Source organism: Anopheles merus, chromosome 3R (assembly GCF_017562075.2).
Source record: "Anopheles merus strain MAF chromosome 3R, AmerM5.1, whole genome shotgun sequence".
Classification (NCBI taxonomy): Eukaryota; Metazoa; Arthropoda; class Insecta; order Diptera; family Culicidae; genus Anopheles; species Anopheles merus.
The window spans coordinates 34,652,183-34,666,324 of NC_054084.1; the positions used below are offsets into that span (position 1 = coordinate 34,652,183).

A 14,142-nucleotide genomic window follows, 5' to 3' on the forward strand; every position below is an offset into this window, starting at 1 on the left:
CGCACATTGAAACATGCGCTGTAAACTCTCAATTGATTTTCATCCGTGTTGTTACCGACGGCTTATCAGGGGCTCCTCCAGGCAGGCACTGCGAGAACGTCAACAGATACTGCACATATCCTGCCGGCGAGGCGGTGACGCGCGCAGTTACCATCACACTCAGGGTCGTCGGCTGGGACACCGCCATATGCTAGCCGTAATGGCGCACATACTTTGCAACTCACCTTGTACTGCGAGCGGCCTCTGTAGCCGTAGACGGAACACAGTTCGATCGCAATCGATCGTAAACACTATTGATATTATGCAGAACATAAACTCTCGCGGGGACCGGGGCGCAGACATTGTTTGCTCAATCACGTACTTCTACGTACTCAGCACACTTCCGAGCGTAAATGTATGATTTTGAATTCAGTGTAAACAAGCAGTAAGCGAGGCTTCGAACCAGGGTGTATCCAGGACGGAAAAGGGCGAACGATTCACTGTTTGCAACGTTCGCATACATTCCGGGAGCTTTTTGCATAAACATATGCCCCCATCTATTTTTTGGGATGCTTCCCTGGCGCCGGAACTAATGGATTAAACGCCACATCCTCCAAATGACCGCCAAATAAAGGAAGCCACGTTACATCAGGTACTGGCTCTCCCACTGCGACCAAAAAAAGGGACGCCGAAATGCCTCGTGATCCCGCGGACAGCACCTGGAGGTGACTGTTTGCGCTACGTCCAAACGGGAGAGGGGGGTCGACGAACGGCGGAACCCATTTGAAAATCAAATTTATCACCTTTCTGTGTCCCATCAAGAGCAACCTGCTGCTGTTGCTGCTGGTGCTGGTGCTGGTGCCACGGACTTTTCTGACTCTTTCGCCTCTTGACGTCTGTTTCGCATAATTTCCATCCGCAAAACCTCTCCAATGCCTTCGCTTCTCTGGCTCTGTAGGCCGGTAGCAACCATGATCGATGGAGGAGGCAGAGATTTTGATTCAGAGCAGTAAATTTTCCCACCGTATCTAGTTCTTCTTTTTTTGTAGAAAGAATCGCAAAAAAAAGTGAACTTCTACAACATTTTCATAAGCACGGCGAGACCTAGAGTCCGGCTTTAACACACCGGCACAAAAGATAACCTTCATTTTTCGCTCTCTGTCGTTCTATTGGCGTTGTCCTTGGCACGGAGGAAGAAACCTGCGAAAGAGCCAGTCTTCATGCCACCTTTCACCACCCATTCTCTGTCCGGGCCCGGATAAGGTACATTAAAAATCACAACCCAAAAAATTACCGTTTGATCCTTCCCTGGATTATGACCCAACGCGGAGGCGTGGCGTACCATTAATAATCGTGCCACCCGATGTCCGACCGGTCGGGGGAACTGGTGGGGCAGCGAGAATGAGGCAGCGGTGAGGATAAATTTACATTGACGCAAATTGTCACCACATTTCAACTTTTTCGGCACGGCCGCCGCCAACAAGAAACGAACAGACAAAAAAAAACAACCGGTTGTAGCTTTTATCGGTTTAATGAGCGACCGGCTGCTCCCGGGGAAAAGGGGGAAACGACGGCATCCACAGGGAAAGGGACTAGCATAAAACAATTAAAGTTTCGTGATGCGTTGGCCGGTGGTGATGGTGACACTGTTACACCATGCACCCCTTTGCGGCACCTGTGGCAGCTTTCGGTCATAAAACGCCGTTATCAGCGCCACCAATAATGATCGGTAAAAGTTATCGCATTGCAAAGGGATTCGTTGTTACAATACGGATTGTTACTGTGTTTGCGATACGATTGAACAACGGTCGTGCGGGTTTGGGGCTTTTGTATGCGCGCCACAGGTGTTTCCGTTTTCACCCTACCAGGGTAAACATTGCAAGACGATATGGACTAGTGTTGGATTTCATGAATCTTTCGTTGTGATTTTTTCAAATGAATCTTCAGTGATGAGTGATTTAAATCACGTGTCGACTCTTCAAAGATTCATGAGTCTCTAAAGATTCACGAATCTTTGAAAGAGAAGAATGAAACTCAAATGCTCAAAGTCTCTATAAGCAAACCAAACAACAACAACAACGAATCTTTGAAGATTCATGAATCTTCCAAGACTCATGAATCTCTGAATATTTATGAATCTTCAAGGCTTCATGTTTAATATGTTTAATATATTTATTGATTAATCGATCGGGATCTTGAAGACGAGTTCTATAACGAGGGACGGATATGAATTGACGTGTACGTAGGTTACTAGATGGCGCGTTAAATTATATCGTAGCTAATAGAGTAGGAGCTAATAAAGTAGCTAATAAAAAGGCATTTAGCTATCTCACGGCGCTTTTTCAACGGTTGAATCCCTAAAAGCAGGCACCGGGAATGGTATGACGGGAACACATCGCCCTGTCGCCATGGTAAGAGTCTTACAGACTAGATGCTTTTCTTTGGATGGCCTCGATTCGATTACTCCATTGTTCGGTGCAGGGGTCGCTAACTGTACTGCCATATTCGAACACTGATCGGACGTAGGCACTGTAGAATCTATAAGCTTCATAATTGTATGAATCTATAAACTTCATAAACCCATTTAAAATTCATATAACTCAAGGGATTCTTGAAACTTTAGAGATGTATGATTTTCAAAATATCGAATTTACCCAATCCCACCTACAACTTGCACATTCTGGGTTCAAGCCTCGCATGGACCGTCTCCCCGTAGCAAAACAAACTATCCGGCTGCGTGGTACTTTCCAAAAAGACACAATAGGCTGACATGACCACGTAGGTTGTTACGCCAAGAAGAAGAAGCTTCATGTTTTTTTAGATATTCATGAATTCCTAGAGATTCGTTAATATCTCGAGATACACTCGAGATTCATTAATCTTTTCATCCGAGATTCTGATTCATTAAATCATTTCAAAGATTCATTCAGATTCATGAATCTGAATCAAATTTACCCAACACTAATATGTACTTCAATTTCGGAATTTCAAAAAACCGCCCTAAGAATGTCGATATGCGTACACGAAAGGTTAAGCGTACAATCCTACAAACAATAAGCATGCATTACAACGCAAATCAAAGCGTGCAAAACACTCACCTCGTATCGTTTCCCGGTTGCCTGCGATCTGGAACGTGACGGCCACCCCCGGCCGCACGTGAAACAGCACGACATGCTCCGACGGTGGCGTGTGGGTCGGACAGTACGGGCGCGTTTCCAGCTCGAACCCCGGCCCGAAGTGAAACACCGGCTCGACCATCGGCCAGCCGGCCGGCGACGGCTGGTGGGTCGTATGGGTGGCGGTCGAGGCGACCACGGCCGCCGCTGCCACCGCATTCGCCGGCATGCGCTGGCCGGCCGACGCCGGCACACCGTTGATCAGCTGATGGTGATGATGGTGATGGATGTGGTGCATCGATTGAATCCGCTGATGCTGCAGCGTGGGTTGATTTATCGCTTTCATCGTTGTTGCCGCTGCTCCTGGTGACGTACCGGCCGGCGCAAGGGTTAGAATTGGTTGCTGCTGTTGCTGCTGCTGCTGCTGCTGTGCCTGGCTCGTCGCCGACTGTACGACCGTTGCAGCAGCACCGCTGCAAACGGTTGCAACGGTCGGCGCGGGCGCTACCGTGCCCGTGGTCACGCAATTGCTCAGCGTACCGCCGGTCGCCATCGCGACGGCCGCATTCCGGGCGGTCGGTGCGACCACGGCGATGGCGGCCGACGTGGCCGTCTTCGTCACGACGATGCCGCCCGTCCCGACCGGTGGCGGTTCCGTCGCCATCTGTATCTGCACCCGGCGATGCTTCTTGACCGGCCCGATCGGATAGTAGGCCGTCGTGTGGGTGGCCGCTGTCGCCGTCGCCAGCGGTGGTGGGAAGCTGAATAAGGGGGGCTGCTGCTGCTGCTGCTGCTGTTGCGGGGGCTGCTGCTGCTGTGGCGGTTGTTGCTGCTGAAGCTGAAGCAGATGGTGATGGTGATGCTGGTGGAGATGGTGCGGCGGCTGCTGCTGCTGCTGTATCAGCACCTGGGAGGTGGACGGGGAGGAGGATACACAGGACAGCGTGACCGGCGGGGACGGCTGGTGGATGATCTCCTTCGGGCACTGGGGCTTCTGGTGCTGCTGCTGGGAAGCGGTCGACAACAGTGGTGCCTTTACCATCGAAAATCGGGTTTGGCGGATGGCACCGGCTCTACCGTCACACTCCGTCGTGATTTATGCCGTTGGCTTACAACCGCGCGAATGGAAAAAGGTAAAATAAAAAGGTTAAACTCTCTGAAGGGGCTCTACTACCGGGCCCCACTGAATTCACTTTTGCTTCGGTTCCACACTACACTCACAATGTAAACACATACACACACACACACACACACTAAAAGTTCACTAACTGACACGTATCACACTGGGCTTCCCACAACTAAACCACCGCGTGGCCCTACCTCCAGGCGCGACGACACACTGCTTACTGTGGCGATGGTGCGCCCGCGAGCTCATAAACCAACGCCAGCAACAGGCAGCTTTTCTCGCTCGTCGCTGTCGTCGTCGTGTCGCTCTCTTTCTCTAGTTACGGCAGCGGGGAAGCGTTGGACGACGCAGGGAGGGGAAGAGCACGGACAGCACACGCCAGATAAATTCATCAATCGGTTGTGCTGCGCCACAAGCACTCACGCAAACCGGGAGGAGGCAACGTGGCACTTGCGCGATTCGCCCAGTAGCTTCTTGCCCAACCAAGTGCGGAAAGGACACATGCGCCACCCAAGATGTCCCTCGTTTTGGCACACACACTGGACGGGTTGTGCTTTTCCTTACAATTTGCGCCGCACGCAGGACAACAGGTTACTGGTTGTGTCAATCAGCACACGCGCCAACGTGTCATTATCGCTACAGGGATCGGCTTTTCGGCTCGCTTCTGCTCCTCCTCTTTGGCACTTCTCGCTGACTGTGAGTCCCTACCGGCGGGAAGGATCACACCGTTCGCAGGACTTCTCGTTGCTAGTTTTTCTCGTTAACTTCGACGCGTTGTGGGGATAAGGTTCCTATCGGGGCTGGTTACTTCCGATTCTTGCGATACTTCAACGCGAAGTGAATGCAAATATACTTGTCTCGAGTTGTTGTTTCTGCAGATAGAAGGAGAAGAACTTCAATTAGTTACAAGACAAATAGGATCGATGTACAACACTTAGCACCAACCACAGACACACGCGCACACAACACCAGCAAGATACTGCGACGCAGTTTAATCGACACCAATTGCTATATATGTGTGTGTGGGTAGCACCAATTCGTGGCCCCAAAATCAACGTTCTGGCTGAAGCAAGGGCGCCTCTTATCACACGTTTCGGAGTGTGGGACAGCTTCCCATGGGCCCCCTCCCCGTTTCCCAGCCACCATGTGAAGCGTCCCTAACCCGACCCAAACGTGTGGTATGATTTATGATGGTTTGCAGGGAAGAAACGTGCATCAGCACAGCCTACGACTACTGCCCAGCTCCAAAGGTTCCGGAAGCGGTGACGTCGACGGTTCTATTGATATCGAAAGTGCAGAAGCAACCCGGAGACGGGAGATAGATATTACAACCCCCCTTCAAAATATTGACCCACGCACATCGGTTGGCAAACTAAACAATACGCACCGGCCAAAAAAAGGGGCCTTGGAAAGGTGGGAGAGCAAGCCCAGGCTGCCCATTCAACTGGCAAAATATTATCACTTCCGCCAGTGATCTATGACGTGGGACACAGCGTCGAGAAGAAGCAACAGCAGCGACGTGTCAACGAGTCATACACCACACAACATAATCACCGCACGATGATATCGCCACTATTGTGGTGGGGGGGGGGTTTAGCGGGGAGCATGTATTAACCCAATCGATGAGTGTGATGGGGATGATCACACGTCATTTGCCCAAGTGCGTCACTCGGACTAGATTTTGGTCGGCGTTTGTGTGTGTGTATGTTTCTATGTTACACTTCTTTATCGAGAAACCCCAAAGGGAAAGTAGGCAGGCAGCAGCATGGCCTCGTATACTTTTCTGCCACGTATGTCACTAGTATGCGAAGTGCTCTAAACACATCATGACTATTTAATGTTTTGAAAAGCTAACACCGATAGCCTTCCAAAGAAACTTCATGCGGGATTAACCGTTGCTGTGTGTGTATGTGCGCTCACGGGGGTCACCAGAAGGCGCCTCTCCTTGAGGGAAAGCGGAGATTGGTTTTTAATTCCGAAATCTATCGCCCGCGGAGCCATGCCGTGTAAACAATCAAACGATTTATTCGATTGTGCACAATGTTTTTGTTCCCATTTTTTTGTTGCTGTTGTGGTGGTGGCTCTCCTTATCTAATCACGGCAGCCTACGACACCGTTACAACAACAAGCAATCTTAATAACAGATGGGTAGCAAGGGGCATTTTTGGGGGAAGTACCCGGTACCGACCGTTTAATATACTATTAATAGCGAAATACGGGGCAGATTTGTGTTCTTTACAAAGTAATGTGTTCAATTAAAAACATTCCCATCGGTCTCTGAAACGAATGAATGCGAAACAACGAAAAAACTGTTCCAACTTCCGCGTATGCGTAACACTATGATTGATTTTCAGTCAAGCCAACGCATGCCAGGAGGATAGTGGATGTATTTTATTTCTTCTACCTTGGTTTTTGAACAGAATATTCCCACTTTTTTGTGAAATATCTGGAAGTATTCAAGGATTTTTCAATATTATTTGTTATATATGAACGAAGACTACTGCCGAATCAATCTCCTTTTCTCCACGACACACACGAACGAACCCGAGAGCGAGCATTAATTTTCTCTTACTCAAACGGGATTCGATCTCACACGGGCGCGCTCTGCTTGCTGCGCTGCTTACTCTCTCGCTTCAACCACACAAGCGGTGAGAGTGTGGTGACGCATCGCACTACACCATCCGGCGGGTTACGATAGCGGCCCGCTAGCATTGCAATATAAAGCGAGCACCAGGCGCACGCGGTAATCGCACTGTTTAGCTCTATATTTACCCGCCATAGAGGCTAAATCTTTTAACGGAAGACAGCAGATGAGCGGGTTTGCGGGTAAAGGGGATTAGTACTGCCGAAACACGCGATGTTAATTTTCACCAAACTGACTGATTCCATTACACAGCTATTATAGACGCCTGTTTTGTTTTGGGTATCTACCCCCATCTACCCCAACCGGGCGGGTGCGTACCGCAGTACGCGAGCACACTTAATTCCATTATTTATGTAGCCAAATCATGCTTCCTTCCTGCTGCGCTCTTTTTTCGCTCCTTCCCCGCGTGATCTGGTGCAATTTTCTGCGACGCTATTCGCCGTAATGGCGACAGCATATGGTAACGACACTGATTAATAATCCACACTTGGCTAATGCATTAACGGTTAGGCGCTACAGCCCACTTCTTCTGAGGGTTTTTTTTTCTTTGAAGGAACATTATATACCATGTCTTCAAAAAAAGTGCACACACACACACAGACTAATGCCGGATATAAACGCACTCAATCACGTTCCGCTTGCTCGGCTGCACACACCACACTCTTCCAGAGCATCTTGTGTCTTGTGTGACTGCTTCCAGCTCTTCGGTAACTGTGTATGATTGATTGGGTTTCGACGCTGCCTTCCTTCCGTGTGTCCTTGGCAACTGCAACTTGTCTCGCGCGCGCTTCACACACAAACACACACATTTGTAACGGGGAATCATCGTCCTACCCGGTCATTTTCGTCCGATCGAAGTAACCAGGGTGGGTTTTTAGGGTGTGTATGCGCACCGAACACACGTTGCGCGCTGCTGCAAACACACACAGACACACACATCACGCCCAAAAAAGGGAAGCATCCTACGTCCAATCAGCTGGACAACCGGGAATCCTTTTACACCCAGAGGCAGCTGCAACTGCGTGGTAGCGCACACTTTGGTCTTCCGTATGCGACCGCGTACACACACAAACACACACCCGCACACAGCATCATGGATGCTCTCGCTTGGAGAGAGCTGAAATGGGGTGGTGGCTGGCACATTGCACAAATTCTCACTATAAAAAAAATAAAAGCACAGACCTTGGACAAGACTGGTGCTGTGCAATTTTATGCAATTTATGTAACGCCTTGTCCAGTGTGGATCCTGCAAAAAAACGACTCTTCCTAAGACACACCAGAGCACATGGGTGGTCCGTCCGCCATAATCTGCCATATGTCAGTGTGGAATCCTACACCATTCAGCCCCGCCGTGTGTCGGTGTCCAGTAGAGTGTGGTGGTAATGCATGCACATGCACCAAACAACCCGGTACACGCACTGCACCGGGTGCTGTCAGTATACAATTTCCTGTAGCAGCGACAAAAAAAACACACGCTCTCTCTCTCTCTCTTCCTCTCCATCAACCGTCGAAGGACAGCTTCAGCAAGCATTAGAGAACGGTACGTGTAATTGGGCAGGCAGTTCAAATTGCCTCTGCCTCAATTACAATCAAAACAAAAACAGCAAAATGCATCGCAGCGCAGCGAAGGTTCCGGAAATTCCTCGAATGACTCACGCGTTACCCAGGGGGGGTAACGAGAAAAAGAGAGTGGAGGGGGGCCCAGACGGTCTGCTTTTCCAACACGCTGGGCACACACATTTCCGAGATTGGAAAATCTGCCCCGCAGGGCCCCTCCACCATTTGCTGTCGCCGTTCGTCGCGCCGCACAGCCGCATAAACACAGTCAAACACATGCGCGCATCTCCTCGTTTTATCGTCGCCTACGTGTGCGTGTGTGCGATGGGTGTCGGAGTTAGCTCCTTGCTGCAGCCTCTTGTGTTCCTTTTTTTTCTAATGTCTTGCGGGGGCCTTTTTACCCCCCAATACAATTACATATCTTGTGATGGAATGTTTTTCACTCCAAAAAATACCATTTTCTACATGTGACAGATGCATTCCAGAGAGCGAAAGAGCGAGAGAAAGAGAGAGAGGGAGGGTTTGTTGTTACTGTTCCCGGAAAAGGATCGCCCTGCTCGGGGTCCTGGGAATGAGTAGGCGATGCCTATATAGGCAAAAGTTCACCCACCATCTGGACCGATGGGAAGTGCGTGGAAAGTGAAAAAAAAAACAGATAAACTATTAGCTAACTTTCTTCACGACTTTCTTCCAGCGCAATTGTTTGATTGGAAAGGGCAGACGAGTGTCGGTGGCAGAAAGCCATCGAACCACTTCATGGGCCAATTTTAGAATCGACACTTTCCACTGCCATGACTAAGCGAACGCTTCTCGCAAACGGGGTTCCAGCGATTTTCCACACACCTCACCACACCACGCACGCACGCACTCGCGTAGCCCTTTTTCGCGAGAAACGCCCTCGCGCACACATATGGTACACACACACACATATACGGTGGAATATTTTGCGAATTTTCACAGGTGGCGTAGTATGCCGTGAACAGAGGCGTGCACACACAAACCCCCCCACTACAATTGCATCACATTGCGAACGACCACTGCGCCACCATCGTGTCCTGGAAAAGGGACACACCCGGGGCGGACATACAAAAAAAAAACACGTCCCCGATACACATGCAGCAGCTGCAGGTCTGCGTTTTTTTCCATCTCACCCGCACTTCACCATACGGTTCACACACAACACCAACAACCGGCGGTACCATACACACGCACACAGTCTGGCTTTTCTTTTCGGATAAAAGCGTCCTACTCGCTTTCGTCAAATGCCGTTTTTCATCGTTACCATACGTTTTCTTTTTTGCCTACGCCCGATTTCTACTTACATTCAATTCACTTCACCAACGCAGCACACGGCAAACACTGTGGCACGACGGTTTGGCGATTTATTTAGCACTAACACGCACGAGCACAAACACATACACAGAGCGACGGAGACGGAGATTGTACACCGAAATTTTCACACAATTTTCACCTATTTTCTCGCATATTTTCTTCGCGACGCGTTTGATGTGTCCCAGGTAGCAGAGAGCGGTACGCTCGTTTGACGTTTTGACAACCGCTGACCGCTGACTGTCAGACGGGTTAGCTCAAGGCGGGTCGTGGGGCCGGTTTCAAAAATATTCACGCAATTCTAAAAAGCAACAAATGCTTTTCAAATTGCAAAATAATGATAATTATTTGTTGTTTGTATTAAAGCAATAATTTTAAAATAGTTTTTAAATTATTATTAATTTTAAATTGATAATTTTTAAACAATTTTAAATTGATTATTTTGCTTGGCCGCTCAACGAGAACAACATTGACCAGCCTTGCTATGTACCGGTTCCGCAGGGCAAGGCGAGGGTTTTTGACGTTCGAAAATAGCTGCATCTCGCTCATTTTCTTTAGCCGTCCTTTACTCGCTTAACTGTCGGTTGAACTGTTTACACCTCCACGGTGAACACTCGGTAGCGCTGCTCAATATTTCAAATAATACCCGTTAGTACTTGATTTAAAGTTTTATAATTTCTTTTTTTTTAAATTGTGATGTGTCATGTTTTTGTTATTAAAAAAAGGAACATCAGATAATACAACTTTGTTGTTTTTTTCTTTTTTTCTATTATAAATTACCCATTATCATAGCTCACCTTGTTTCTATAGACTTTAGACAATTTCCCAAGGAATGTTTTATTTTTAAATTTAACCCGAAATTCGGTTTCGTTCAACGATTCCTTCAACGTTGTAATTTCATTCCCGTTTAAGCACATAGTTCCTCCTAAATGCTTGTCAAGTGCAATTGTTGTGTCCGCACAAAACAAACATGAAGACGGTGGTGTACGGCACAAACAGAATATGTATTTATTCACTATCTTTGGTATATGTTCAACTGTTTACAATAATAAATAATACCACACAATAACACGCAATGCGGGGCGAAGACGGCTGGTCCTTCTCGCGCCGCGATCCTCACTGAGGACGTCACAGGATGACAGCCCTGCTGTCAACAGTGAGCCCTCAGGATGAGGCAGCGGTCTGTCCACAACATCTCCCCGTTTTAATTAAGCCGGTACGGCTTAAGCCAACGCAGCGGTTTTAATGTAATTAAAACCGGCGTGGCAAGCGTACGGCTCAAGTGGCGCTGTGTAAAACGGGGGAGAGTGCTGACCGGCCTCCGTGTCTAACGCTCGAACGGGATGAGCGTTGCGGGCTGCAACAGGGGGCAGCCGATGTGCTGCACTCGCTCGTTCCGTTGCAGCCGCTGTGGTGTTGTTGTTGTTGTTGGTGTTGTTGCGTTGTTGCTGTAGGACGTTGCACCGGACGCCGATGATGCTGATGAGGCAGCTCTCCGGATGCTGCTGCCGTTGGGGCGTCGATGTGCGGCCGAGCAGGGGGGCGGCCGTGGTGCCGCGCGCGCTTCGACCGCTCAGCCGGAACCGCTGCACAGGGGCGACCGTGATGTCGCTGCCGGTGAACTGCTGTGCAGGGCGCGCAGGATGATGATGACGTTGACGATGATGATGAGGGTACACAGGGGGCGACCGTGATGCCGCGCACGACGACTGTGACCCGGGACACATACGATGTTGCTGCACAGGGGCGACAGTGGTGCCGCCGTCGAGATGCACCTGTGCAGCTGGAGCGCCGGCGATGAAGATGGACAGGGGGCAGCCGATATGCCTCAGCACTGTGCCTGCTCACCGGGCTCGACGATGATGCTGGTGCAGCAAGGGCGGCCCTGATGCCGCGCACGACAATACTGCACCAGTGTGTCCGATGACGCTGCAGCGGGCGGCGGTGATGCCGTGTGACGACGGTCCAAAGCGGAATGTCCCCTCGCTTTGCCCGGTATAGTGCTGCAGCGGAGTGAGGATCCTGGGGCTTCGCGCAAGCTCGAGCGAGCCCATCCTGCGCGATGGCGGTTGTGCGATGGTGACCTTCGTGCTGCGTCGGTTCGTTGTAGGATCCCCCCCTACGCGAGGAGGATCCCATCCTCGTCGCCACTGTTGTGTCCGCACAAAACAGACATGAAGACGGTGGTGTACGGCACAAACAGAATATGTATTTATTCACTATCTTTGGTATATGTTCAACTGTTTACAATAATAAATAATACCACACAATAACACGCAATGCGGGGCGAAGACGGCTGGTCCTTCTCGCGCCGCGATCCTCACTGAGGACGTCACAGGATGACAGCCCTGCTGTCAACAGTGAGCCCTCAGGATGAGGCAGCGGTCTGTCCACAACAGCAATAAATCTCGCTTTCAATCAGCAATCAAAACAAAAATCCCTAACTAGTCATGTTTGTAAGCAAAGCAATGGAAATGCCCAGTCTGTATTCATATCAACTCACCAACAACACTGGCTGTACAATGCAGTGTGTATTTATTTACGGATTTATGATTACATAAAATACTAAATTTAAACTCCTGCCAAACAAATGACTCATCTTTCACTTACTTTATTTTAATGTGAAATACGCCGTTTTGTTTTATAGCTTAATGTTTGAGCATATTTGCATCCTAAAGCAATAAACGTGCTTTGTGAGTTAAAAGCATGTTTGACTCATGCATCTTACATTGCCACGGCCATGGCCAAAGGGCGTCCATTCACTGGTGAACAATCTACAGAACAGCTCATTTATTGCACTTTGTCTATCAACGCAGAATCGTCATTTCCACCGACCGATAACATTTTTATCAAGGTAAATCTTTTTTAAATCTATCGTATTAATTATAGCTTCCATAAAAAAAAACAAGACATAATAAGCTACCCGTAAGGCCATCTTTGTGAAAGTTTGTTATCACTACCCGCTGATTGATTACATGATGAGGCGCGTGTAGGAACACAAAAATCAATAACCATTTGCTTATTTTCGATAGAGGAGGGGGATCCACAGAATCTTGGTGTGCGTGGCGCTATACAAATACAGCAAAACATGGTCCCTTTATCGCTTCGAGTGATAATGATGCGCGATGAAGCGATAGACGTTGCAAAATATAAACCCCTTCACTTCAACTGTACAGCCATTCAGTGCTAGAACACATTTCGCATCGAACGCGCCCCGATCAAGGCATTGCCAAGAATAAACCAAACCAAGTTTTGAGAAGTCCAGGAAGAAAGTGACACAAACCTTAGAATGCGTGTGCTGAGCTGCATCTCTGTGCTGTTGGTGGCACTGGTGGCCGTGCTGGTTCTACCGGGCAGTACCACTGCCTTCAGAAGGAACTATAACGGAGTGTGTGCCTGTCCCAAGATTTACCGGCCTATTTGTGGAAGTGATCTGATCACCTACGCCAATAGCTGCATACTGCGGTGCAAGGTGGACAGTTCCTACGGCAAATCGGTTCAGCTGCGGATACTTCGCGACGGAGAATGTGAGCGCAAGGCACCGATTCAGATTCCCGAGGAGATCCTGGATTAAGGCGAACGAACACCATAAGGAACTGTATTTGTGATAGCGAAGGATATGGAGAACAAAGACAAAGAAGTAAAGGAATGCTTCAGCTGTATGTGATGTGAAATAAATCGACAATAAAGTATTGATTTGTTAAAAAAAAAAACAATTTAAAGGTGCTAATAAATGAGTTTTACCTAACAATTTCTTTCAGTTTCTTATCAGTCAATTTGTGTGAAATACGCTTAGTTACAAACACTAGCAACAGACACGATTGAGGTTTAAGTGTGTTTTTTTAAACTTGATTCATTGGATTTACACCACTAGTTGAAGTGTTTCCCTGCATGAGCCATACGCTTTATCAATGCTATCAACAGGCCGCTTGGCAGCTGTAAACAAGACAACCCTTTTGAACAACAAAAATAACCATACTTTACTGCTGGATTTACAAAACGTAGCTGTTCCGCTATTACGCATCACTCGCCGGCTTGCTCTTTTGGACCTTATGGAACATTTTAAAAATAGAACACTGGCCAGCATGAAAATCAACAGCCATCTGCTGGCTGGTAATAATAAACACTTACCCCTATATATTGAGTATGTTTCGTGCGTTTCGCACGCACGCACACCCAATGCCACACTCCAGCCGGCAGTTTCAATCCAATTTCCAGACCAGCCCAAGCCTCCCATTTAACCTTCGACACATGACCTCATCTTCGTGCCATTTCATGTGTACGGAAAGCTGCGAGGGGAAGAGGAAATGGGGCAACCAAATGGAGCAGGATTCTGCCACCCGAATGACCTTGCATCGTACGCGGGAGCAACGGTTTTTTGGAGCTCCATT

General features: G+C 48.6%; 1 protein-coding gene across 5 annotated transcripts in view; it reads right to left on the minus strand.

The window, feature by feature from the left end:
• The window catches only part of LOC121596550 (fibronectin type-III domain-containing protein 3A), a 59,921-nt gene extending 49,967 nt beyond the window's left edge, over positions 1-9,954 (minus strand). Inside the window, exons 1-3 of one of the 5 annotated variants that reach the window (XM_041921596.1) lie at positions 9,745-9,954; positions 4,416-5,093; positions 3,078-4,203 (exon numbers count right to left, since the gene is read on the minus strand). In XM_041921596.1, coding sequence (XP_041777530.1) covers positions 3,078-4,137 — 1,060 coding nt within the window. In that variant the 5' untranslated portion in view covers positions 4,138-4,203; positions 4,416-5,093; positions 9,745-9,954. Of the gene's footprint in view, positions 1-3,077; positions 5,094-5,166; positions 5,258-9,573; positions 9,651-9,744 lie in introns of those variants that run through there. The other 4 variants (XM_041921595.1, XM_041921592.1, XM_041921594.1 and 1 more) reach the window with 4 other exon arrangements.
• Positions 9,955-14,142: the final 4,188 nt, after the last annotated feature.